Source organism: Mustela putorius, unplaced genomic scaffold (genome assembly GCF_011764305.1).
Source record: "Mustela putorius furo isolate JIRA1106 unplaced genomic scaffold, ASM1176430v1.1 tig00000242_pilon_pilon_pilon, whole genome shotgun sequence".
NCBI lineage: Eukaryota > Metazoa > Chordata > Mammalia > Carnivora > Mustelidae > Mustela > Mustela putorius.
Genome location: NW_025421325.1, coordinates 15,920,444 through 15,948,090, shown reverse-complemented (window position 1 = coordinate 15,948,090; position 27,647 = coordinate 15,920,444). Strand labels below are relative to the sequence as shown.

Below are 27,647 nucleotides of genomic sequence, written 5' to 3'. Positions count from 1 at the left end.
CTGGGTGGCTCAGTTGGTTAAGCAGCTGCCTTCGGCTCAGGTCATGATCCCAGCGTCCTGGGATCGAGTCCCGCATCGGGCTCCTTGCTCGGCAGGGAGCCTGCTTCTCCCTCTGCCTCTGCCTGCCATTCTGTCTGCCTGTGCTTGCTCTCTCACCCTCTCTCTCTGATAAATAAATATAATCGTGTAAAAAAAAAAGACCACATGTTAGGTCTTAACCAAGACCTTTTAGATGTGGGAGTTATTTGTAAATTGTATTATAAGGGATTAATATTCATAATATATAAAGAACTCCTACAACTCAACATGAAAACAGACATGAATTAAAATGGGCAAAGGACTTGACTAGACATTTCTCCAAAGGAGACATACAACTGGCCAACAAACACAGAAAAAGACGCTCAACATCACTAAGTATGAGGGAAACGCAAATCAAAACTATAGTGAGACACCATTTCACCATGAAGAGGGCTATGATCAAAAACTCAGAAAATGGTAAGTGCTGGTGATGATGTAAAGAAAATGAAACTCTTTGCATCGTTGATGGGAATGAAAAATGGTGCAGGTGCAGCCACTCTGGAAAAACAGTATGGTAGATTCTCAAAAAATTAAACATAGAATTACCTTATGACCCAGCAATTCCACCGCTGGGTATATAACTCAGAAGAACTGAAAGCAGGATTCAAAGAGGTATGTGTACACCATGTTTATAGCAGCCTTATTCATAATAGCCAAAATGTAGGAGCCACTCAAGTGTCAACCAACAGATGAATGGATAACAAAATGTAGCCTGGCCAGACAATGGAATATTATTCAGCCTTCAAAAGGGAGGAATATCTAACAGAGGCTACAACATAAATGAGCCTTGAGGATCTTAAACTAAGTGAAATATGCCATTCACAAAAAAGACAAATACTGTATGATTCCACTTATGTGAATTAGCTAGAATAGTCAAATTCATAGAGACTGAAAGTAGCATGGGTATTGCCGTGGGTTAGGGAGAAGGAGAACATGGAGTTAGTGTTCAATGGGTATGGTCTATGTCTGGGACAATGAAAATGTTCTGGAGGCAAATGGTGTGATGGTCGCAAAGTGAGTGTACTTTGTGCCACTGAACTTGGACAATTGGAAACAGTTAAAATGGTAAATTTCATGTTAGGTATATTTTACCACAGTGAAAAAAAAGAGCTCTTACAGGAGTACAGATATCACTGATATTCTTTGAAAGTAGGTACCAGCCTCAGAACCCTTGTACAAAGATGACAAAATGTATTGAGGTAAACTGATGAAGTGATTCTACTCATAAATACTAAAACTGTAAGCATCTATAGTTAACCATAAATACTTCAGCTGTGTTTTTACAAAGATGATTGCATTTCTAGTCTGCAGCAGAAACCCACTGATGTACTTTTCCAAGTTATCCAGTTAATGCTAAGATTTGTAGAGGACTAATTTCTGGAGGTCTTCTCCTTCTTTTTTTTTTTTTTTTTTTAAGATTTTATTTATTTATTTGACAGAGAGAGATCACAAGTAGGCAGAGAGGCAGGCAGAGAGCGAGAGAAAGGAGGAAGAAGACTCCCCACTCAGCAGAGAGCCCGATTCAGGGCTTGATCCCAGGACCCTGAGATCATGACCTGAGCTGAAGGCAGAGGCTTAACCCACTGAGCCACCCAGGCACCCCAGGTCTTCTCCTTCTTAATTTAGTTCTCATAACAGGTAAACTGGGAGTCTCAGTAAAAGTCTTCTTTTTTTTTTTTTAACATTTTTATTTTTAAGTAGGCTCCATGCCCAACGTGGGGCTTGAACTCACAACACTGAGATCAAGAGTCGCAGGATCTACCAACAGAGCCAGCCAGGCGCTCCAAGAGTCTTGTTCCATCAAGGCTTGGTATGATGGACACAGTCATGCGATTGGTCATGTGTCTCACGTGGTAGGACATCCAAATCAAGAATCTGAAATGAACCCATGAATCCGTGCATCCATGCTTCCATCTCTAATATATTCAGCAAACATCTAATGAGCCTCTACAAAATAGCTGGCATCTTCTGAGTTAGGATCCAGGATGACTCACCTAGATAGGCAGCTGCCAATCTCACGGGCTCTCCTGTCTCGAGGAGCAGACAGTTAACTGAGTGTGGTAGCTAATACTCAGGAGAAACTTCTACAGCTGCTAGGAAAATATTCTACCATTTGTGGCTAGATGGATTCCTCTGAACAGCAAGGCTTGACATTTCCCACCCAAGTGCTTCGTGGCTCTAGGCAGAAGACGATGAGAGCTTGAAGCCCGGGAGAGGTGCCACACCCAGGGGAGACCAATCCAGGGAGAGACGTGGCTTCTGGACATGGCTGGGGAAGATACGGCTAGAGGGAAGGTCTGGGTCTGTCCTGAGTCTGCCCTGGTCTTCCCTAGCAGCTACTGCCACACAGGACAATTCAGATTCATATAAATTAAAATTAAATGAGAAATTCACATCCTCATGCCCATTTTTCCCATTTGGGTGCCCAGGGCATATGCGTGTATGTGCGCACAGGGTTCTGGGGTGGCAGGGTGAAAGGGCATGTGGTTCCACGGGGCTGCTGGCTTCTCCATCAGATGGCACAGGACTGAAAGTTTCTCTGGACAGTGCTGGTCCAGATCACACTGTGCCTTGGAGACTGAAGAGCAGAGGGAAACACATGCATTCAAAGGCGACAGCCCTTGACCCTGCCTTCCTCCCAGAACACAGACCCAAGCACCACTGTGGCTGTACCTTTATTAAACCAACGAGCTCCAACGTCAGCAGATGTGCCTCAAAATTAACTGCCGATTTTGCCACCAAACTGCGAATTGGTTAGTCAAAGAGAAATCACCCCCCGGCTGTCTTAGGCTGTCCCCTAGAGAACACAAACCGCTCTTAGAGATAAAGTAACACCTTTATACCTAGAGAATGAATCATACATGACTTTTCCTGTATCTGTAATTACATGAGATTTGACTCCCTTCATTTAAAGAAAACCACTCTGGAGTAAAGCCCTTTGGGACGACGCTGCTGGTTATAAGAGCTCTGGGCAAGGTTTTGCCTGGGTTCCGAGGGCAGCGCCCAACAGAAGAAGGGCCTGAAGACTTGCTGGGGGCCGGCATGAGCTACAGCCTAAAGCTTCGAGACCACCGGTGGGTCCCTGGCATCAGTCTCCAGCCACTCAGTGAGGATCTGATTCAACTCGGTGGGCCTGGAAAGGGAAGAAAGGGCAAGTCACACCTGTCCAGACATACTCCGCTTACATAAAAGCAGAGGTGAAGAAGGGCACGGCCAAGCCGGGAAAGGCCTTACTAATGGAGGTAGGTGAACAGGAAGTCCTGATCTCCTCCACCCAGGGGTCACCCCCCGCCCCGCAACATCTCCTTACTTCTCCATCTGTGTCCAATGTCCACACTCCTTAATGTGTCCCCTTTTCAGGTTGGGGATCTGCAAAAAAACCCCACCCAGAAAAGTCAATGGCAGAATGCAAATGGGTCTGGTCTTTGGTTAGTGCTCCCTATAGACACCCCCTGAAGACCATGCATCATTTAGGAAAGGAATGAGCTTTTACAGAGCTCCTCGTATGTGCCAGGTAGTCTATGTGCATTGCTTTCTCTAACCTTGACTGTAATCCTGTGGGATACAATGAAGGCACAGAGAAGTTAGGTAACCTTCCCAAGGTCACACAGACAGTGGTGGAGCTAAGATTCTAATTCAGGGCTGACTTGCACTGATACCACAAATTGCTTTTCTTCAGCATTATTAGGAAGCAGCTTGTTCACAGTCTGGAAAATTCCACACAGACGTTGACTGAGTCCCGCCCCCGCCACCTCCCACCTTTGCAGGCTGCCTCCCTTCTCCCCAGTGGTCTGCATGCAGGGCTATTCAGCCTCCCTTTTTGGACTCTGAACCCCCACAGTGGGTCACAGCAACAAGCCGCAGGGACAGAGAGGAAGTGGCAGCTTTGTCCTCCGCTCCCTCCTGACACAAGCCTTGAACTGTGCAACACAATGCAGAAAATGCTGGGGGGGGGGGGAATGTGGCTTTCCTCCCAGAGCCAAGCACAACGCCTTCTAAGCATAAACCTCAATGAGGCTAGCAGTCAGTTGCCAGGGCTGGAAAGGGCCGGCTGAAGAACTGGAAATTCTATAGAAACCTTCAAAGGGTAGGAACGGAGAGAATGAATCCCTCCTCCCGCCTCCTGAGGGGCTCACGGCTTTCTGCAGCTCTTGGTCAGCTGGCTCTAGGGCCCACAGAGAGTGTCCTTGGCAGGATCCCACTTAACGCACTGTCTGCTGTGTCTGCTGAGGCTCACAAAGCCACAGGCAGTGTGGACGGACTGCTCCCAGCAGTTAGGCAGGATAAATGAGCCAGCCCACAGTCACCCCACCTGGAAGCCTCCCCAGCTTCAACCAGCCTCCACGTTTGTAGCAGAACGAGCTTCCAAACCACAAGGTTGTCACCTGTCAATTCCCTTCAGCGGCTTATGCCCATGGACATACGAAGCTCAGCCTGGCCCAGTGGGCTCCACAGAATCTTCCAGGCTTACAGAATTCCTGCCCTTCTCCCAGCATGCCTTGCATGTTCCCTGCCTCTCACCCTGTCTCCTGTTCTCTCTGCCAGGCAAGCCTTACAGTTCACCAAGGTCAGCAAAGACCTCACTCCTAACCGTGCACTCTTCTTCATTCTCTCCTGGGTTCGGGATGAACTGCTGACAGTGAGCTCCCCAAAGATAGGCTCATCCTTCCCATCCCAGAATCTGGCACTGTGCCAACACACTCACGTGCACAGTAAAAGCCCATGAAATGAATGAATGAAGGATTAAATGCATGCATGCGTGAGTGAGTGACAGGCTACATTAGTACAGGAGAAAGGAAGCACCAGTCATGACTGCTGCCCCCCAGAGGTGACAGTGATTCTGACCGAGAACCTGGTCAAGCCCGTGATTCAAAATTTCCTGCTGTGTCCTCAGCTGCCATCTTTTCTCCATGACGCCTGTGCCCTCTGGTGGGAAGCACCAATGACCCCAGAGCAGGACCGATCCCTTACCCAATCTTCCATATGCTTGGACATCTCAGGAACGAGCACGGGGTCCTTCTCCGCGGTTACCATCAAGGCCGGAATCAGGATCTGCGGAAGGGTCACAGGAAGTGGGAGCAAACACAGGAGGAAGGAAAGTACCCTACTTGTGCCCCTCCACCACTCAGGGTCCCCTCTCCCGCGGCAAGGACACAGTACCTTCATGTTCATGCTTTGTGCCTTCCTCCACTATTAACACTGCCCCGCTCACCACCCCAAGGGCCCACTATGGTACTGTTGTTGGTCCTGGCTTTGTTTCCCCAGGCTTTGAAGGAAGAAGGCATCGCTATTACTGCAGATCTAAAATGGTGGTGTGAGAGGGTAGAAAATATGTGTATTTGTGTTGGCCCTGATTCCTGGCACAGAGCTCCTAAAACCCTTTTGTAATTTCCTAAGTGATAAGGACATTGTGAGCCATCTTGTTCTAACATTTGGTCTTTGGACCCCATCCCTGCCTGACACGGGGCTCCTAAAACCCTTGTAAATTCTGAAAGGATAGAGCACTGGGACCATCTTTTTTCTGTTGAGGCATTTCTGGGTGGGCTCCTGGATGGGGGCTGGTCACCAGAAGGACCAAGCCATGATGAGAAGCTTGGGATTTCCAGCCCCACACCCCATTCTCTAAAGAGGGCAGAGGGGTTGGAAATGGATTAATAATTGATTGTGGCTACATGAGTAAGCCCGCATAAAACCCCCAAATCCCTATAGGTTGGAGCATGGGGGGTGTCCACATTGGTGAACACCATCCACCCTGGGTGGGTGATACCCTCCAACTCTGCAGGCAGTGAAGCTCTCTGCCATCTCCTTTGATAAGCCGACAAATGCGCCTTCCTGAGCTCTGTGAGCCACTCCAGCAAGTTAATCAAACCTGAGCAGGGAGTTGCGGGAACCTCCGAAGGACCGCTGGTCCACCAGAAGCACAGGTGGACTGGTGACCGGCATCTGAGGTGGGGAAAGTCTTGGGGGGACCCTTGCCTGCGGGACCCAACGCCATCTCCGGGGAAACGGTGTCAGAATGGATTTGAGTTGCAGCACACCCAGCTGGTGTGGCAGAGAATTGTTTGGTGGGGGTGGGGGGAGGGGTACCCCCAGATATTTGGTGACTAGAAGTGTCAGAGGGATGGTGGTGCTGTGTGTGTGTGTATGTACGTAAGAACATGCGTGCTGACCCACTCTACGTGACTGATATTTCACAGAACAGTGAGAAGAAAACCGCAGGCCCCAAATGGTGTCACTTGGGCCAGGTCAAGTCACTAAATCGGAGCTTTATACCTAACCTAACTGCATCCTGACCTCCCCCAGAAATGCCTCATTCACGAGGCTTTGGCACTGATGAGGTCATCTGTCGCATGGGCCCTTTCTGTCCCCCCACAGGAAGGTGAGGGAATGTGCTTAAGAGTCCTGACCCTCCCCCTAAGGGAAGGTGACCTTGCCAGAAACAATCCTCCCTTTTCTTTCACTTAGAACTTTCTAGCCACCCCGTCCTTCCTATTAAAACCTTTCCCTTGGTACAGTTCTCAGAGTGCCCTCTCCATGCTAGACAGGATGCTGCCTGATTCAGGAATCACTAAATAAAGCCAATTAGGTCTTCAAATTTACTCAGCTGAATTTTGGGTTTTAACAGAACATTAGAGATGACACCAGGAAGGGGGAAAGATGCCCTTGAGTGGAGATCAATATTCCTTTTCTTTGAATTCAATGAATGCCTAAAAAGGTCAGCCAGGACTCCAGAGTGAATGGGTCAGCCAGAACTGCCACCAACCTGACATCAGCTCTGCTTTATTCATCACCAGTGGTGACCAGCAGGTGACCATCACCTGCTGGCAGATACTACCGCGGGCTGGAGAAAGCCTCCTCTAGTGTCTCGTTCTCCCTCTGCCATTATAATTTTCAAAGAGCTTCATTCTGTCTCCACTTAAGGGACTTGCCCTGTTCCTCCCCTATGTACGGAACCAGGGGCTTCTCACTGCAGCCCTGTCACCAAACGATGAAGAACCAGGGGGTGCTCGGATGTGATTTCATTGTGGGAACCCATCGTGGGGCTGCTGTACACTCTAGAATATTCCAAGTCACAGTGTAAACTGGTTATGGGGAAACAAGAGGAGGTGGTGGAGGGGGGCGATTTGAGAGGCAGCTGTAGAAGAACGGGGTTTCCAACGTTAGCACCCCCGGCGTCACCTTCCCAAAGACTGTCATCATGCCCCTCCATGCTGGGAGAGATGTCTGCCCATTAAACCGTGGTTTTGTCATTTCAGTCAATCACAGATGAGAGAGACAAAGATAATGAGCCTTAACGGAACTACCAGTATGTGCCAGGCGCTGGTTTAAGCATTTGGCGGGCATCAATCCATTTTATCCTTATACACACCTATGAGGTAAGCACTGTTCTTGTCATTCCCATATTACAGAAGCAGCAACAGAGAACAGAGTGGCTAGGTGCCTGACCCAAGGTCACACAGGGATTAGATCCCAGGCCGAGCTGCTGCCCAGCCTGCTCTTAACTACGTGCTCCATGTTCTATTGCCTGATCCCACAAGGTCAGGACCTCATCTGTTACAACCGCCACAGGATGCCTGAGGTCCAGAACAGTGCTTGGCACACAGAGGGCATTCACGCTTTAGTGAATCAACAAGATAACCACAGCGATTGACTAAGCTGAGGAACATGAAAATGAAATTTCCCATAGGTTTTCTTCACATTCTGAATGCACCCTGGGGACCTGTCACAGGTTTCCCCGGCTACAGCATTCCTGTGAAAACTGCTGTAAGCCAAAACGGTGAAAGGTGAAGAAGCAATCACCAATAATTTATATGAAAACATTTTTTAACTTTCCCAGACCCCCAAAATCACCTCTTTTCGGCTTTTCTGATACCTTAGGAAACATCTTGCTAATGGATGCAGAAAAGAGAGCAACGTCAAGCCCAAGTGCTCAGAGACGGGGTTCAAAGCTACGGCAGGGGAGTTCCTGGGGAAGGGGTGCGGTGGGGCCCTCTGGCTTGTGAACCACCTCTCTAATGATTCACTGCGAAAGAAATGCTGAATGCTCTTTCTGCTTTTTCCCCTAAAAGCGAAAATCCTTTCAATTTCTTTCAGTCACGGAAACCTGTTACTAAAGCAGGTCTTTTGTAAAAGTGAACTTTCAAAAATGCAGGGTCTATCTCTACTCCCTCTGCAGACCCAGAGATTGGAAACACATCTTCTGCTTGGCAAACCAGGACATGGAGGCTCAGACTGACTTGGGTGACGTGACACAGCCAGCGGCTAAAGCCTGTCTCTCTGAGAGGACCTCATGCTACTCTGTGACATGGGGGCTCCATGATCCTTCTCCCTTTTGGGAGTCTTTTGGGACTTTCCACTGCCCTGACCTGGGGCCTTCCCCGGTGGCACTGGGGTCACCTTGCCAGACCCCTGCTCTGCCCCAAAGCCGCCCTCGGCCATTCCAAGGAAAAGTATCAGGAAAAGTCCTCCAAAGACCCCCTTGAGTGGAGGGAAAGGACAGAAAGGAGAAAGAGGGCAAGTCAGACTGCCCATCCCCCCAACCCCAGCTTGGACCACAGGCTAGATTCACTGGACCAATGAGGAGCCCCCAAAGGGGCTCATGGCGGAGGGGTGGTGGGGGGGTTGGGGGGAGCGCAACCACCCTGAACCAGCACTCACCTTCCATCCCACAGCTTTGCAGCCCCACTTCCAGTTCAGCTCCATGTTTCGATACCAGTTCAGGGGACCTCTGGGGGCGGGGGAGATCAGGGAACAAGAACAGGAAAGCTCTCAGGAGAGGACCATGCGGCAGACCTCACCAGGAGTCAGCTCCACTCAGAGCTGCTCTTCCCAGTGGGAGCAAAGGTGTCTGCAGGGAGGAGCAGAACAGAGCCCAGGGGTCCCAGCTGGCTGCCTGACACACTGGCCATGAGTTAACGAGCGAGGCCTAGTGGAGGCATTCAGGGCTTGGCCGAGAGAGCCACTGAAGGGGGCTTCCTGAAACACACAGATGCTGGCCCTACAGGACTCCGTGTTCTTGGAAGGCAGGGAGCTTTGTTCCTTTCCCTCACCAGCCAGAAGACACTCCTCGGCCCGGGACCTCTTGGAAAGGGACTCCGGGAGTGGCTGTAGTGTGGAGGTGACCTCTTTCCAGTGGGACATAGGCGGGCGGCTCTAAGAGGCCTCTCGGGACACGTAAGGATGACCAGGAGCTGGCCCTGAACACTCTCCCAGTCCTCAGTCCACACCTACCAACCAACACACACCAAGAACAGGAGACACTGATATCCTCCCCGGAAGACACATGCAACTTCTGAGTGTCTCTAGGCTTTTGTATTTTTCTGAGAAAGAACCCAGAGCTGTCCTCTGATCCTCTCAGGGGTTATGACTTAAAGAATGTGTTTTTTTTTTTTTCCTAAATATTTTATTTATTTATTTGACAGAGAGAAATCACAAGTAGATGAAGAGGCAGGCAGAGAGAGAGAGAGAGGGAAGCGGGCTCCCTGCTGAGCAGAGAGCCCGATGCAGGACTCGATCCCAGGACCCTGAGATCATGACCTGAGCGGAAGGCAGCGGCCTAACCCACTGAGCCACCCAGGCGCCCCTTAAAGAATGTTTTTAATCCTCTGTTCTGAGGGGCCCATCAGCACAAGGGGGAAGCAAGCTGGGTTATCCCACACTAGAGCAGGCCAAGAATCTTCAGGAGTGAGCCTCCGGACAGCAGAGGAGTTCAAGCAGAAGCTGGTCACGCATTCCCAGGAGGCACAGCAGGCCTGACCTGTACCCTGACAGCAGAAGAGCCCTCTAGCCAATTGTCTCTCTTTTGTGTTTGGGGTACTGTCGTCTTTACCTGAAACCAGACTTCTGGAACTGCTGCACATAGACCCCGATGTCCTCCTCGGTGACGATGCTGCTGGGGCTGGGCTCTTCTGGGGCCCTCACCAACAGTCCTCCTGCAAACAACCACCTGTTTGCATCCAGCCCAGGGCCAGGAGCCCGAGTTCTGACTCCGGCACGTTCCCAGCTGAGGCTGGGCACCAAACTGCCTCTCCTGTCCCATCTTGAACTCTCGGGGAAGGGTCTCCTGCTCCTTCATTCATTCTCTCTCAGCACAACGAGCTCATCTCCTCTCAAGCTGCAAATCTGTGCCCTCGCTGTCATTCTGGAACCCAGTGATATCATGCACATGGACCTCCCCTTCCAGAACAAACTTGAGGACAAAAAATATCCCTTTCCTCAAAACCTCGCGACTTAATTCCAGGACACTATTTACTGTTTACCAGGCCCCATCGGCCTTCCAGCTACCCCCTCACCTCCCCACTCCCATTAGCTTAACTAATAACATCCCTCTTTAGATACCTCCTCTGAGCCTCAGAATTTTCATCAGAGTGTGCTCAGATTTTTCTCTTAGCCTGGAGGAAAATCCAGGACAGGGAGCACGCATTCTGTTGCCTTCTACAACATGGTCTCGCGATCCTCTGCACAGTGTGGAATCCTAGCTTGTCCTCAGAGGTGTACCTTGTGTCCTGGCAGTCCCCAGTCCCCTTGGCAGCCACCTTGCGATGACAATGGGCAGCCTGCGGACGGCTGCTATTTCACAGGGGACAGCCAGAAGGGCTAGTAACGTCAGTGCCTGAACAGGGCTGACTCACCATTTTCAGGCTCCTGAAGCCTCAGAGGCACAATAACTGGGTGAGGCTGAGTTTTGTGAGATGTTATCAAAGGGGTATGTGATCAGGGTGCCTCCCCACGACCCCTTGACCTGCGGCTCCTGGCTTTCTCTGTAAGAGCTCCCACCAGCTCTCCTCCTGTGACTACTGTGATCTGCCACCCTAAAAGACTGTAGGCTCCCCGAGGGCAGTGGCTATGCTTCGTGTATCTGGCTGGCTGTCCCTGCGTCACATCAAGTGTGAGCTCCACGTGCTCGGGGAATAAACAAACAAGTGACTGCATGGAAGAGGAAAGACAGGGAGGGAGGGAGAGAAGGAAGGAGGAAGGGAAGAGGGAGGGAAGAGGCTTTCTTGACCAGAGAGAGGAGTATGGCCTTTAGGGTGGGAGGAGTTTAAGTCCAGCCTTGTCCCTCTGAACGAGCTCCTTAACTCTTCTGAGATCCACTTTCTTCCTCCGTAGATGAGTGGTAACAATGGGATTTTTAAAGGATGTCATGAGGATGATAAACAGTAGATCTCAAGGGGATGAGGCCCATGTCTGATGCTCAAAGGAGAGGCAGCAATCGTTATCAATACGCGTGCATACTGGCAGGGCCTCCGTGGGGGTGTGGGTGGGGGCAAAAGCAAGATTCTGTGGGAGCTGTGCTGGATCTGTGCGCCGTGGGGATGTGCAGGGCTTCAACTCTGCACTTGTATCCAACCCAGGAGGGAGAACAAGGATGGTCTTCATGTGGGTGAACTGGAAAGAACAGGAGCGCAGTATTCGGAGGGAGGAAAGGCCAGTGGATTATGACCAAGGAGTTCTGGCTCCAGGTCTAGCTGACTTGGACTCTGCGAATACCAGGTGACACTGCAAAGGTCAGTCCCTATCTTGGGCCTTGGTCCTTATCAGCAGAGGGTGGGATTGTCCTGACAAGCTCTAAGATCCTCTAAGCTCTTCCTGTTTAAGATCTTGGACCCAGAGTTCCCTGGGGGTAGGGGCAGGAACCAAGGTCGTCAGATCAGCCCAGGGCTAGGGTGAGGGCTGGTTATTCACCAGCCGGGGCAGGGGTGGGGGTGTTTTGTTAAATCCCGGTTCAGAGCTAATGGTCGTGGAGGGCTCCTGCTTCTGCTCAGAGCAGTCAGATGGACACTCGTTTAACCCTTAGCTGATTTCTGCCATGGCCCTCCCATCCCCCTTCCCTCCTAAGAACCTCTTACCCATTTCACGGACTTTGCTCACGCTGAGAAAAGCCTGTGGGGAAAAGGAAGGTTAGAAATGTTGTCCTGGGGGCGCCTGGGTGGCTCAGTGGGTTAAGCCGCTGCCTTGGGCTCAGGTCATGATCTCAGGGTCCTGGGATCGAGTCCCGCGTCCGGCTCTCTGCTCAGCAAGGAGCCTGCTTCCCTTCCTCTCTCTCTGCCTACTGTGATCTCTCTCTGTCAAATAAATAAATAAAATCTTTAAAAAAAAAAAAAAAAGAAAGAAAGAAATGTTGTCCTGGGTGAAGTAAAGGAAAAATATTGAAACAGGCCATGTGCAAACCCTGACACAACCCAAGGCCTATGAGCGCCATCAGGTTACACAAACACGCACAACTCCCAAGAGAGCTAGAGATGTCTGCAGGGGGTCAAAGCAGAAGGCAGTTACGAACCAAAGCTCGGCACCACGGCTGCTCCTGAGTGCTTGCAGGCCTTAGTCACATAAGAACTTGGGTGGATACAACCCATGGGGAACAGATGAGACCTTAGACCTATGGCAGGAGCAGGGGGGCAGTTAAACAGGAGATACTCCCTGTCCCTCTACCAGAAACCCAGAAAATCTGCAGTCCTCAGTGAAAGGGTGGATTAGAAAAAAATCCACCTATCATGGTGGATGATGTCATGGCAAAGCAATGTCAAAGTGAGTTGTTTCATTTCAGTTTGGTAGGAAGAGGAAACCACAGAAAGCTCCCCCTAGGAATTCACAGGCATAAGCCTGCCTTCATAGGTGCTTGGGTTTAAGCCTACTCTACCTGCGGGATCTGGAAACCCCAAAGCTGTGAGGTAAACAACAAGAAGAGCAGGCCTGGGCCGGTCACGCCCATGGACTCAGGTGGAAGCAGCCAATGCTAAAGCACATGAGGGTCTTTTCTCAAGCCCAGCAGAAGCAGATTGGTGCAGTTTCAGCACTGCTGAAGATGAGCTCACGAAGCAAAACTACAGAACACTCCCCCACGCCCCCACATGCACACATACAGGCCCCACTGTGAGACAGCAAACACAGCAGACAGTAAAGCCCAGTCTCCTAAGAATATCAAATAATAGGACTTTCAGAGTGAGAGAGAAAGAATGAAAAAAATAAGTCTGCTTAACACGATTAAAGACATCAAAGATGGAAAAAGAATACAAGAATACAAAATATTAGAATGACAAGAATACAAAAGATTAGAATAGTTTGGAAAAGAACCAACTACAACGTCCATACATAAACAAAAACCTTGTTCATGGAAATTAAAAAAGAAAACATCTTAGACGTATAGAATTGCAGACCAGACACCACTATATACAAGGAGGAGGGCAGATCTTGGGCTGGTTTTTCATAAGCAATGATGGAAACTTCTACCTAGAATTCCATACTTGGATAAACTAGTCTATAGGACTGAAGATCAAGATGAAAATATTCTCAGGCCAAAAAACTGTAAGTTTATTATTGTTTTTTTTTTTTTAAATATTTTATTTATTTATTTGACAGAGAGAGATCACAAGTAGGCAGAGAGGCAGGCAGAGAGAGAGGAGGAAGCAGGCTCCCTGCTGAGCAGAGAGTCCGATGCGGGACTCGATCCCAGAACTCTGGGATCATGACCTGAGCCGAAGGCAGAGGCTCAACCCACTGAGCCACCCAGGCACCCTGTAAGTTTATTATTAATAGACTTTTATAGAGAGAACTACCAAAGAAGGTACTTCAAGAAGTAGAAACAAAAAGAAGCAAGAAGCCAGGTGTGACCAGCAAGGGTGCTGGCAAACAGTGCTCAGCAGCACTGACTGTACGAACAACCGCAATGACAGGACGACCCACACATAAGGCAGCGGGCTGGGGTGGGGCGGGGCACCTGGGTCACTCAGTTGATTAAGCATCTGCTTCAGCTAGAGTCATGATCCTGGGATCCTGCAAGTGAGTCTCGAATAGGGCTCCCTGCTCAGCAGGGAGTCTGCTTCTCCCTCTCCCTCTGACCCTCCCCTGAGTGCTCTCCCTCTCTCTCAAATAAATAAATACAATCTTAAAAAAAAAAAAAAAAGCAAGTTGCGATTACAGAGCTAAAGCGTTCTAGGCTCCTTTCCAACACAAGCGTTAGTGATCTCAATTGGTTTGAGACTTGGACAACTGTGTGTGTGACAATGGTAGCAGCAGTCACAGCACAACTTCTCAACTGTTGCTATTAAAATCCTTTATAATCCTTCTTTGATCTTTATCTCAAAGCCGTACTGGTGTGGGTCAGGGAGGATGTAGACTTTTCCCACAATGAGGGGCTCGGCCAAGTGAGGACCTCCAGCACCCTGACTACAGAAGTCAAAGAAAAGAAGGCCATGTGCTCATTTCCAGACCTGGCCACACCCCAGGAGCCTCCCCTCCCAGGGAAACCTTCCAGAGACACTTCCAGCCTCCGCAGCTCCCCATTCCTTCCCTCCTGTGCCCCCAACCACCCTGCCCTCTGCAACACTCACCATGTCATCACTTGCTCTGAAGAAGCTTTTGAAAGTCCGACTCAGGTTCTGTTCCAGTTCAGCCTCAGCCACTCCCTGAAACAAATCAAAAAAGCAAAAGGAAGGACTCTGCAGAAATCTGACCAAAAGCTGAAAGCCCCCAACGTCTGTCTCCTTCAGCCCACGTTTTGTTAGAAGTGCATCAGTCTGGGTTTTCCGACTGAAACACACGTTTTAAAAAAAAGCTTCAAATAAAACACAAGATGCTAACAGTGGTCCCTCCCTGGGAGGTGGGTTTATGGATGTTGCTTTCTTCTCTGTTTTTCAAAATTCCTACAGTGAGAATGTCTTACTTGTAACAAGCCCTCTAAGGGAATGGGGGAGGGCCGGACAGGAGTAGTTGCTGGTGAGAAGGAACGGTTCCAAGGATTCTAAGAAGCCAAGTGGCAAAGCCAAAAGGTGTTCCATGCACGCATCTCGTTTTGCTATGGTAACTTCAAACCCAATCTCTTTCAGTTGGGTCTAAATGATTATAGACTGATCATTATTCCATGCCCATGGATTATCTCCCAAAGGACAGGGCAGCGAGGTTGCCTTGTGAAGAGCTGAGACCCAAATCCTTTGTGGTGATGAATTACCAGGTCTCCCCACTCATGGCAGCATTGTTGCATGTGATGACTCATCTACACACGGTTCTTGGTTCATTTCCAGGTCTCCGACTTGGGACTTGCCTCATCAGTTCCACAGATACTGGGCCCCTTCTCATCCTGGAAACTCAGGGTCTGGGTACCTCAGCTCCCCACCTCCCCTTCCTCTTACCAAATCCCCCATCCAGGAGCACATCCAGACACTAAGACAGGGTGGCAGGGGGTTTTGAGATCCATCAGTGGATGCTAATTTACTGGCTAGTCTCCTGGGACATGATTTTTTAGGGCATGAAAGGAACATTTTAATCCAGTCTTTCCTTTCCGGAAATTGAAAGCCCTTGGACCTGAAAGCTGTTATAAAACCTGTGTAAAGAAAGATAGCCATCCCTGGGGCAGGGACCCCCTCCAGGGCAACTGCTGGGAAGGAATCAAGATCCTTCCCCAACACAGCCCCAAGGAGACTAGTGCTATAGCAGGACACGGAAAAAGAGTGTGGCGGTGTCTCAGTCCATTCCAGATGCTGGAACAGAATCCCATACATTGGGGAGCTTGTGAACAGACATTCATTCCTCAGTCCAGAGACTAGGAAGTCTGCGATCAAGGTGTCTGCAGACTCCCTGTCTTCAGACTCTGGCCCTCACATGGCAGAAGGGGCAACAGAGCTTTCTCTGAAGAGGGCACTCCTCCCGCTCACGAGGGCGCCACACTCCTGACCTAATCACCCCCCACAAAGGTCCCATCTTCTGACATCCCCACAGTGAGGATAGGAATTTCAACATTCGGTCTACAGCACAGTGCCAATATACTTTTTTCTCCTTTCCAGCAGCTCACCTGAATGTACCCAGGCACGGGCTGAAATGGATTACAGGAAGTTTTCTGAGTAGGTGTCCTGACCTTCTCAACTCCCTGGTTTAACAGACCAGAAACTTCCATCAAGAACACCTAATTCCTGGGGTGCCTGGGGGGACTGTTGGTTGCTGCTCAGGTCATGATCTCAGGATCCTGAGACTGAGCCCCGGTGGGGCTCTACACTCAGTGGAGGGTGGGGAGGGGGTCTGCTTGAGATTCTCTCCCTCTGCCCTTCCTCCCATGCTCTCTCTCTAAAATAAATCAATCTTAAAAAAAAGGACACCTAGTTCCCTTAGTGTGGCCTTCAAAGAACTTTTAACATCTGTCCCCCAAACTGCCTTCTCAACCAAGTTCCCCTTTGCGCATCCCATTATCTGTATTCTTGTTGGATCCCATAGCGCTTTAACGTGCCCCCCGCCCCGGGCCACCCTGAGGACGGGGGGGGGGGCATCCATTTGAGAGCCTCTGTGACTGGTCCTAGGACAGAGGAGGGGCTGAACATAGATGTTGGTTCCTTTCCTCCTCTTCATGTTCTCGAGAGAGGAGGGTGCCATAGGCCAGGTCTCTCTGGGGACCTGCAGCCCTCTCCGTCCTGCTCACGTTTACGAGGCCCCAGGATAGCCCACTCTGTGTGTTCTGCACATCAACACGGTGAGGGCTCTGATCTATGAGACGGCAGCAGGCACGGAAGGAAACATTTATCACCGGCAGCGCTGGGACCGCAGTTGGAGATTTTCTGCAGTGAGCGAGGTCGATTGAGTTTGATGAGTTCGTTACAACCCTCCTCCCCTTGGTCAGATTCAATTATGATGGAGATTCGGTCGTGACCCTCTGCTACATGACGAATCAGGGCAAGAAAAAAGCCACAGGAGGAAGTGCCCTTTAACTGATCAATAAAAGCTGTGGTCGGCGCCGCCTGTCACATGGGGCAGGGCTTTTATTTACTGGGAGCGTCATCCCAGAAAGAGCTGCCAGTTGGGTCATGAGCCCAGGGCCTGGAAGAGCCCAGAGGTCTGGACAGGGCTCTAACCCGCAAACGGTCCGTAGAAGAGCAGATGGATGCCAGATGGGTCAATAAAAAATCAGAGGGATCCATAAGGTAAACAAGTCTGTCGGCCCACATGAAAGGACATGGGATCAACAGAAGAACGAGGACAAAGGTGAGGGCCAGAAAGCCGAGAGGATGGGAACATCTGTACTCTGGTCCCACGCCCTGCTGATTATCACCCGACCCTGTCAGTTTTTCCAAAGGTGATACCGTATTTTTAAGTCCCGCAGACTAATGACAAGATTCCTGCCTGCCCCAGCGGGGACGGACTCCTCCCTCTGTGCTCCGGAGTGGAGCCCTTGAGACGGGCTCTGGAATCCAGCCAACAAGGCTACAAGCCCCTGTCCCCATACTCAACTGGGCAAGCCTCAATTTCCTCATTTATGAAATAATGAGTTTTGCAAGGATTCCACAAGAATGAGAATGCCTTGTTTCTTACAATTCCTGACATGCGGGAGAAAAGCCAATAAGTGGTAACTACTGGTTTATTAGGATCCCTATTGTTAAAGTCACTGGACTACAACTGAAATGTCTATTCTGGGACTCTGGTACCCTTATCAGCCTGAGTTTCTTATGGACACCCAGTGTATCTTATTCCTGTTTTTGTTCTCATGGCCTACAGCATGGTAATAGTGGACACCCCGGTGGGTGGGAGGGAGAAAGGGAAGAGGGGGAAAGGGCGACTGGAAGAGGAGAGGAAGACTCTGGTGGGAGGTCTTCTAAGTCATTGTGGCTTTTATTTTCTGTGCCCCCCCCCCACGAGCTCATCGTCACCAGACAAGGTAAGTCAGCCCCAGCTTGATCAAGTTGGAGGTGCGCAGTAACCTATGGAACAGAGACAAATGATAGAGCCTGCTGTCTTAGGACCCAACGCTCTCACTGGGGCAGGCAAACGGAAGACAGTTCTGGGTTCAGAAAGAAGCCCCTAGAACAAAGCCTTTGGAATTCCATGAATCCTGGAGCTTTGTCTCCAGAGTAGTACTTGGAGGCTGTGTAAGGAGGACTTATAGAGTGAATGACTAGAAGTATAAGGAAACCCACCTGGGAGAATTCACCAGAATTTCTTGGCCTTTCCATCTAACCACCTCTGCCTCCTCCCTCTCTTTATTTTAAACCTGAAACCACAGAAGCTCATAGCTGTGAGGACACTACTAATCCTCTTCTCCCTGTTTTCTGTGCTTTCCAGATTAGTATCCTGCACTTTGCCCTTACTCCTCAGACCTATTTCCAACTTCTGGCTAATAAACATGTCTGTCCGTGTGGCTACCTTGTCACACTCCTCAATCTGATCCTTAAAACTGACCTCAAGAGGGACCAATGAAGGAAATGTAGCTTCCGGTGAGATATACTTTCATTCCTACCCCAGTGTTATCACACTGCACTGTAGTGGGTTGAGGAGTGGTCCCCCAAAAGGCACATCCAGGGATCTAATGCCCAGCAGCTGTGAATGTGACCTTGTATGGCAATGGAGTCTTCGCAGATGGAACCATTAGGATCTCGGATGAGTGACGAGTTGCACATCAAGGAGTGCCAAGGGTTTCCGGCACCACCAGAAGCTAGGAGAGGGGCATGGAATGGACTCCCTCAGAACCTCCAGGAGAAACCAAATCTGCTAACACCGTGATTTTGGACTTTAGCCTCCAGAACTTGAAGGCCTAAATTTCTGTTGTTTCAAGCCACAAAGTATGTGGTAATTTGTTGCAGCAGCCCTAAAAAAAATAATACACCACTTCAGGAAGTCTCTAAATTTGGAGGGTAAGTGAGGAGGGAAAGGGACTAGGGCCTACATAACCTACAGGTTCAGGGCGGGCTGTGCACCTGCCTCCCTCCCCACCACCAGGAGGCTGTTGGGTGTGCTGGGCACAGGGTGTGGGATCTGGCTCCTGAGATCTCAGCACATGTCCCCCAGCCCAGCTTCCTCCCAGGCACACATTTCACTCACTGTTTGAGGAAACCCAGAAATGCGGAATCCAAGACCAAGACTAAGACTATCCAAGACCATTCAGAAGACCAAGTTTTGGGTACACTTTTCACCCAGTGTGTGGACAAGGGAGGAGCCCTTAGTCACTTCACCTGCCAGGAAGGTTTCCCAGCTGGGAGGGCAGAGCAGCCACCTTCTCAAACTCAGACCTCCTCCTAGAGGCATCCTCCTGCTACGTCCCTATGCAATGGGATTTCTCCTCTCTCATCTCCCATTTGCTCCTTCCAAGATGTACAACAGGTCTGCCTCAGAAGAGGCACTTAACTGGGTCTATGGTTTCATTTCTAAGACCGTGGAGACAGCCACCTAACCAAACAGCAGGTCCATCAAAGCAGGCGCTCAGGCCACCTCTGTCCCCCTCCAGCCAACACTAGAAGATGCGTCTGGAAGAGGAGAAGGAAGTATCCTTCCCATCAGGGGCTTGGGGACAGCAATGCTGCTTCATGTTCTGTCTCTCTTGATCATAAATACTCAGATTCCTCTGAAACTCTGGAGCAGAGTTTTCTCAAAATAGGCCAGAAACCATGTCTGGGGGGCGGAGGGTAGGGTTGTCCCTGAAGTGGAAAATGTTATCCAAAATGTGGGCAAAAAGAGAAAATGGTTGATTACTTTCCAGTGTTCAGCCAGGCATGCACACACAAGGGAGGCAGGGAGGGAGGGGGAGAAAGAGAGAGAGAGAACGAGAGAGAGGTGAGTTAGGTCCCACAGGAGGTCCCTAAGGAGACCTGAGGCTCTCTGAAGCCACCTCCCCCCTGGGGTGGGGGGGGGTCCTCTGCTCTCCCACAGTGCTGAGCTGGGGAGGCCGCCTTACAGATGGAGACTCTGGGGTGGGAGTGTAACCTCCTTCAAAGTCGGGCATTTTATAAATACCCAAGCTGGAGACGAGAACTCCAGACTTCAAACCCCTCAGTATTTGGTTCTTTTTACTAGAATGTAAGATTACACATGTAAGAAAACACAAATAAAATGAGAAGGGCTCCTGCCTCTTGCAGGCTCAGACAGACCATGGGAGGGAAGGCTGGCTGAGAAAGGAAGCACACAGCAGGGCTTTCTTTTAAAAGGTACTGTTCCGCTGGGACAAACCACCAGAATAATGTCCTCGGGAGAGGACTGGCTCCGTAACTGATGGGCCACCTGTATTCTGGGGGCACCGAGCGGCCACTACAACGGGTGAGGTAAATCTGTACGTACTGGCGAGAAAATGTGTCCAAGCTCTAGTAAATGGAAAGGCAGCACGACTCCAGTTCTATAAAAATTACTTGTCCGCCCATAGGCACATAAGCACGCCCGCCCCTGCCACACTTAAAAGCATCTTATAAAAAACCGTCTGGGAAATACTCACAGAACTATTCATAGTACCTACTTCTAGATGAGTGAAGGGGGTGCCAACATTCTATCTCATACAACTGAGTACTTTTTTTTAAAGCACCAAGTATAAATCATCTACAAAATACAGGCAGTAACAAGTCACCAGCTGTCTCCATAGTCTGGTGCCTGATGGGGGGTGGGGGGATGCGTTACTAGGGTGTTCTGGGGATTAAGGAAGACTCGGAACACCGTGAGAGAGAAGGAAAAAAATCGTTTGTGCAGGCTGGGTTGGGGGACCCTTCCACCGGTGAAACCGTCTCTTCTTGACTGATACCTATAATTTCCTTTCGCCACATTTTCTGTTACCTCCTTTCTCAGCTGGTTAAATACTTAGAAGTGGGCTCTGGCTTGCCCTGGTATATATAGCCGATAGCTGGCTGTACAGATCCAGACACCCATGCCACACACACGGGTGCACGCCGCACACCCTTCTCCCAAGAAATAACAATACACACAATACTACTGAGGAGGAGTGAAAAGGGACTGGTGTGGGGCGCTGGAGGAGGGTGTGCACTAACCATGTTCTGATTTCTGGGGCAAAGGGGCTATGAAATCTCCGGAAGCTAAGCAAGGACGTGAAGAATCTTAAGAATTAAAACAGGGAACTAGTCGAGATCAAATTACACAGCCAATTCTACTTGTCTTTGCGGCCCAGAGAGGCCTCCTCCACTTTCCTACTATACAAAGGCAAAGCCTGTCATCTCTTTGCCTAGCACATACACACACACACACACACACACACACCCTTTTAATTTTAGTTTCCACCAGACTTGGCAAATTTGCAGGATGGTACAGTGAACACATTGGCTCAAAGTTCAAAGAACTAGAGGAACGGAATCTAAACTTGGGGTTTACTTAAGCCACACCCTGTCTGGCTCAGCAAATGTGAAGGAGGCGCGGGAGGAACAGCCACAGGCCACTATCCATCCTGACCTTGTGTGCTCCTCCTGGTTGGGGGAGTGGTGGGGATGAGTTTGGGAGGCAGGAGGGAGGGGGTTCCAGCACCCAGCCCTGAATGAAACATGTGCTCTCCACCTTATGCTGTGTTTCCTGGCCTGGATTCAGCTTCAGTTTGAAGCTGTTACTATCTGAAAATCATCTAACTAGACCTCCCTTTTGAGTGCCCAAGGTCAGAAGGGACTGGCCTGTTGATAAGTGGGAAGCAGACGTGCTGGCAGGACCCCTATGCACGGTTTCCCCTTGAGACCCAGCTCTGCACCCGTCCAGACCAGCCTCAGCAGCGGACTTGGCCCCAAATCTACATCCCTCACCAAGCCTGCGCTCATTTGAATATTGAACATTTCTCTACCAAGAGGCTTTGTTCTTAAGAACAAAAACCATTCTCCCAACCCTTCCTGCAGGTTTTAAACCCAGCAGCTACAACATAACAATAGGGGTACTGATTTTTCTACAATGACTATAATAACCTTTGAAACAAAAAAAAAAAGTCCTGCTAGGGGGGCAGCTAATAAGCAGTTTTCCCCTGAGGTCACTTTTGTCTATCTGGCCTTTGAGCTTATCCGGCTTTGCTCCTTCTCCTGCTGTTTGGATGAGCAGGGCACACACCACAAAGTCCAAGCTCCCCCCCCTTCTCCCCACAGTGTGGCTGGCTTAGGGGGAGGCACGTAGGCTTTGAAGTCAAAGCTAGGTCAAACCCAATCAGTACCTGGTCTTGGGCCAGTGAGTAAACCCCCTCGAGGCCCTGTCTGCTCTGCTGAAAGACAGGAGGACACCAAAGTGCACTTGTGAACAGAACTTGGCTTACCATGCTCACAAAGTAATAGGTGCAGGGCCCCTGGGTGACTCACTCATTAAGCGCCTGCCTTCGGCTCAGGTCATGATCCCGGGGTCCTGGGATAGAGTCCTGCACGGGGCTCCCTGCTCAGCGGGGAGCCTGCTTCTCCTCCTTCCTCTACCTGCTGCCCCTGCTTGTGCTCAGTCTCTCTTTGCCAAATAAATAAAGAAATAAACAAATAATCTTAAAAAACAAAAGAAAAACAGTAGTAGCTACAACCAAAGTGTCCTGGATAAAAGAAACGTAGTCCACACGTACAGTGGAACATCACTGAGTCCTAAAAAGGAAGGTCAGACACATGCTACAACATGGAACAGCCATAAGAATGTTGTATAAAGGGAAATAATCCAGACCCAAAAAGATAAATCCTGGGTGACTCCACTTCGAGAAGGTACCTGGTGTGGTTAGGCCCAGAGATGGCAAGTGGCACGCTGGGTGCCCGGGGCTCGAGGGAAGAAGGAAGGGGGAGTCCATGTTCACTGGGCACAGCTGGGGATCCGCATGATTAAAACCTTCTGGGGATGAATGGGGGTGACGGCTGTACAGTGAAGCGAATGCACTTAATGCCACTGAACTGTACTCTTAGAAGCGGTTCAGGTGGTAAATTTTATGTGTGTTGTTAAATAACAAAAGTTCAACCAAGTATGTTTTGAACATCTATTTGGTTTTATTAATCGGTTCATGAGTCGGACAGCACCCTGTCTGGCCAGTAGAGGGCACTCAGAGGGCTACAGAAAAGTCAAGGTTTAGGCAGAGAGAGTGCTAAGCAGGGCATGATGGGCAGAGAAGCCCTTGTTCTAGGCAAGGTGGTCCTTAGGAGGCAACAGAGGGCGCCCCTCAGTGATCTCCTCGTGCTGACCAGGAAATCTCTGCTTACAGGTTACGTTTGTGGGGGGGCTAAAACTGCACTCAGGTTGGGCACTGAGTGTTGGTTTACTGACTTGGGGGGCCTTCACCTGAGTGATGCCATTTTGAGCCCATGGCTTTTATTTTATTTTATTTTCCTATTTCATTTCATTTCATATTTATTTACTTACTTATTGAGGGAGAGGGGGAGGAGAGAGAGAATATACCTGGGAAAGGGAGAGAGGGAGAAAGAAAATCTCAAGTAGGATCAACACTCAGAAAAAAAAAAAAAAAAGGATCAACACTCAGCGCAGAGCCTGACATGGGGCTCAATCTCACGACCCTGAGATCACAACCTGAGCCGGACACTTAACTGACCTCGAGCCACTCAGGCACTCCCCTCTCACTAAATTTTAAACTTTTTTTTTTTTTAAGATTTTATTTATTTATTTATTTGACACAGAGAGAGAGAGAGAGAGATCACAAGTAGGCACAGAAGCAGGCAGAGAGGAGGGGGGAAGCAGGCTCCCTGCTTCCCAGAGGCTCGATCCCAGGACCCTGAGATCACAACCTGAGCCGAAGGCAGAGTTTTAAGCCACTGAGCCTCCCAGGCGCCCCCACCCCCCACTAAATTTTAAAGGAAGATATTATTTTTTAAAAATGTGTGACTTACATCAACTTGGGCACAATATTATTATTTTTTAAGTAAAAAAAATATTTTAAAATTTCAGTATCTAGTATGGTAGAGACCAAGAGATACAACCCACATTAACTAAAGCTCTTTGAGGTCCTGCCCTTCGGCTCCAGCTGCTCCTCGCTTGTACTGAACACGTAACAGTTCTGAAGGAAATGAAGAAGGAATTCCCGCCCTGAGAAAATACGTGCACACAGTGCATCGTGCAGGCAATTTTATGATGTTCCAGACCTTCTGAAACCCACTGTACAGATCACTGAGTATTTTGTTAGGAGCTCTCTTATGTCCCATGGTATTTCTGGAAGATAAATAACTTGCCTACATTAAAGCAAGTTCTGCTTTTTCAGCCCTTTGTCCCCTCAGGCTGGTTCCCTTCCCGAGCAACCCACATGGATCCTATTCGTCTTTCGAGGGCTAGTTCAAATGTCTCTCCTCTGGTAAGAATGAACTGTGTTTTCTTACGAGCTCCCAGAGCAAGCTGGGCCTTCATGACGGTCCCGTGTGGCTGCCTGACTCTCCAGGGACGTGTTACCTGCCTGCTTCTCTGAGAACTGTTCCAACCCTCAGACGTCGCTCCTCAACTCTGACACTGGCAAACACCGCAAGAGCAGAAGCATCTGCTGGATGAATTCATGGATACTGTCTTTTCTTGATATTTCTGACACTGTCATGCTCAACTCCTCAGCCCCATCAGGGGGCACCTCTGTTCTGCAGTAGAAAGGAGTCTTCTTATGAATGTTGACTCCAAAGGGATGAGAAGAAAAAAGGAAAAAACGTGGAAGAGAAAGGAGCGGTTGTGAGCCCTCCCTTGCTCTCTGCATCCCCCACACGGTGCAGCCAGGTAGCTGGGGCCTGAGCATGGAGGGCCTGTTGCCCATACCTGGGGCATGGGGGCTGGGGAAGAAGGTGACAAGTCACTATGAAGCATGGGGTGCTGGTGATGGAAGTGTCTATGGGGGGATTCCTCTGGAAAGGTGTACTCTGGACACACAGAGGGTGGTAGTGGGGTTTGGGCTTTTGGTGGGTGGAAGCCAAGCAGAGCCAGAGATTGAGAAAGGACCAAATAAGAGGTAAAAGGAATCCAGACACCAGCTTCCCAGTTTTGGGTGGGACCCTATTCCCTTCCCAGTTCCCAAAGGCCAAGGCAGCTACCACCAAGACAGGTGGCACCAAGACTTTGTGTTTCTCTCCACATCACCAGAGGCTTCTCCAGTGTGAAACCCACAGGGGTGAAAAAAGCACCTGGGAAAGGGTGGCAGACAGTACGTCACACCTGACATTGAGATTCTGATTTCCAGTCCAGCTGGAATAATTTTCACAGGGCCATCTTTGACCAGGCAAAGGATTCTACAAGGATTCTAAAAGGATTCTACTCTACTACTTTTGACATCAACTACAGGCCCAGAGATTAGTGTCCAAGCCACAGGGACACTTACCTCCTTCCTTTCTCACTTGTTCTAGCCTTCCAAAGGGGGCACTTCTCATGGTCCCCACCCTTTCCCCTCACTGTCCTGTCCCCTTCCTCCCATTTCTCTCACCAGGGACAATGTTCCTTTTCCCCTTACCCATCTGTTATAGGCTGAACCGTGTGTCCTCCCAATTACTAAGAAGTCCTAAGCCCTAGGACCTCAACATGGAAAGATATTTGGAGATGAGGTCTTTAAAGAGGTAATTAATATGAGGTCTTTAGACAGGCCCTCGTCTACTAGGACCGGTGTCCTTGCAAGAAGAGGAAATTTGAGCACGGGAACACACAGACATAGAGGAAATGCCTTGGGAGGACACACCAAGGGTGGGGGCCATCTACAAACCAAGGAGAGAGACTTTAGAAGAAACCAACCATGCAGCCACTTGGACCTCGGACTTCTGGCTTCCAGAACTATGAGATAATAAATGCTACTGTTTATGCGCACCAGTCTATGGCACTTTGTTACAGTAGCCCCAGGTGACTAACACACCATCTAATCCATCCTTCAAGCTCAAGATGACTTTGAACTAATTAAAGATTGAGTGATTGAGTTCAAGCCGGAGGGAGCTCACCACTTCTCACACTCTGGGCACAGGAAGGGTGGGCCTCAGTGAAGGATGTGTTACATGGTGCATGATGTTGCTGGGGGCTTCTGGCGTCTTACTGGACGAGTCCTGCTGCATCAAAAAGTTCCTCTTCCAGGGGCGACTGCGTGACTCAGTCAGTTATGCGTCCAACTCTTGGTTATAGCTCAGGTCATGATCTCAGGGTTGTGGGATCCAGCCCTGTGTCGGGCTCTGTGCTCAGCATGGAGTTTGCTTGTCCCTCTCCCTCTATCCCTCCCTTGGCAATCACTCTATCTCTCTCAAATAAGTACATAAACGAGATCTTTTAAAAAAATGTTTCTCTTCGAAGGCACCGTCTTATCAATTAAAATTGTTCTTTGTGTGTATGTGTGTGCCTTTTTTTTTTTTTAAAAGATTTACTTCCTTACATTTTAATTTTTATTTATTTATTTATTTATTTTTGAGAGACAGAAATGGGGAGAGCGAGCTGGAGCGGGGTGGTGGGAGGAGCAGAGGGAGCAGACTCCCTGCTGAGCAGAAACCCTGGGATCATGACCTGAGCTGAAGGCAGACACTTAACCGACTGAGCCGCCCAGGCACCCAGAGATTTATTTATTTGAGAGAGTGGGGGAGGAGCAGAGGAAGAGGCAGAATTTCAAGGAGAGTCCGCTCTGAGTATGGATCCTGACCTGGGGCTCAATCTCACAACCCTAAGATCGTGACCTGAGCCAAAATCATGAGTCAGACAACCGACTGAGCCACCCAGGCGCCCATGAAATCATTCTTAGAGAACAGTTACTTCCTAAATTGTAACTGGGATGGCTGCGGCCCTTGCTGGGGACGGTACCTCCTGTGAGCAGCAAGGGCACGGTCTGGGTGAGAGAAGCAGGGGATGCTCTTGTGTTCTTTATTAACTCAATTCATCCTTCTCTCTTAGGCATGTGAAAGAAGCATCTCTTATCCTTTCTGGAATTACGCAGATGTAGCTGGACATTAGGGTCCAGAGTCCACGAGTGGATGAGTGGCAGGCGTCCTCCCCTAATGAGGCCAGATGATGCTTACCCCAGTGCTGCTCTCAGCAAATCCCCCTGAAGGTGACAATGAAACCCCATCACGGTGTCAACCCAAGGTCCAGAGGGAATCTTTGACGGGCACCTTAGGCTTTGTGTCACATGAGGTGATACCCAGAAACCTCCCACATATCTCAAAGCACACATGGGGCCTGGAGTAGGGCGTTTAGGCTCTGGTGCTCCTGTAATCATAAACCACACTCCTCAGCAAGTGAGGGACCAGGTCTCCAGCAAGAGTCCAGGAGCTGTCCCCAACCAGAGGTGGGCTTCATCAGCCTCTCAGCCACAGAATTGAGGGAAGACAGCTCCAAACCAGCACTCAGCCTCCCACTCCATAATTTCAGAGAAACAGAAGAATGCACCGCACTGTCACCCCCACTCCCTTCCCCTCGCCACCCCAAATATGCACACACAGAAATGTTTCGTCACCTGGGAAGGACCGGCCGAGCTATGGAGTGCCTTTCACCTGAGCCCATGTGTAAGATCTCTGACAAATGCCATGGAAAATTAAAGGGCATGGAGAAAACCAATCCAATAGGGAGAAAGAAAGACAAAGGGGAAAGAAGAACAAAAACCTTGCTGGGATCGTAGTGCTCAGGGTCCCAAACTTACTGGTTCTTGGAAGTAGAGCTGATAATCAAAAACAGGATTGGCTTTGATTCTCTCCATTGGGGACACATTGGGATTTGCCGGTATGAAGGGAGTATTCAAACTGGCCACTGCCCTGTGGAAAAAAGACAACAAGACACAGACCCTGTAAGAAGACAGTCTGTAAGAATCATAAAGGAAGCTCTGAGCAGGAAGTGGACGTGCACAAGGTCTCACACCAGCCGTGTGCAAGAAGGGGGTCAACACTCTGATTTCTTGACTCCTAGCCCAGTGGTTTTTTTCAGCATTTCTCACCTTCTTGTCTGAGACAAAGATACAC

General features: G+C 49.6%; 1 protein-coding gene across 2 annotated transcripts in view; it reads right to left on the bottom strand.

Moving 5' to 3' along the window:
* Nucleotides 1-2,740: 2,740 nt before the first annotated feature.
* EPHX2 (epoxide hydrolase 2) overlaps nucleotides 2,741-27,647 on the bottom strand; it is a 60,984-nt gene continuing 36,077 nt past the window's right edge. For both annotated transcript variants that reach the window (XM_004775106.3, XM_004775104.3), the window contains 8 exons: nucleotides 27,332-27,443; nucleotides 14,409-14,483; nucleotides 11,928-11,961; nucleotides 9,908-10,010; nucleotides 8,737-8,806; nucleotides 5,050-5,130; nucleotides 3,389-3,447; nucleotides 2,741-3,211 (listed from right to left, as the gene is read on the bottom strand). In XM_004775106.3, the coding sequence (XP_004775163.1) occupies nucleotides 3,133-3,211; nucleotides 3,389-3,447; nucleotides 5,050-5,130; nucleotides 8,737-8,806; nucleotides 9,908-10,010; nucleotides 11,928-11,961; nucleotides 14,409-14,483; nucleotides 27,332-27,443 (613 nt within the window). In that variant the 3' untranslated portion in view covers nucleotides 2,741-3,132. The remainder of the gene's footprint in view (nucleotides 3,212-3,388; nucleotides 3,448-5,049; nucleotides 5,131-8,736; nucleotides 8,807-9,907; nucleotides 10,011-11,927; nucleotides 11,962-14,408; nucleotides 14,484-27,331; nucleotides 27,444-27,647) is intronic.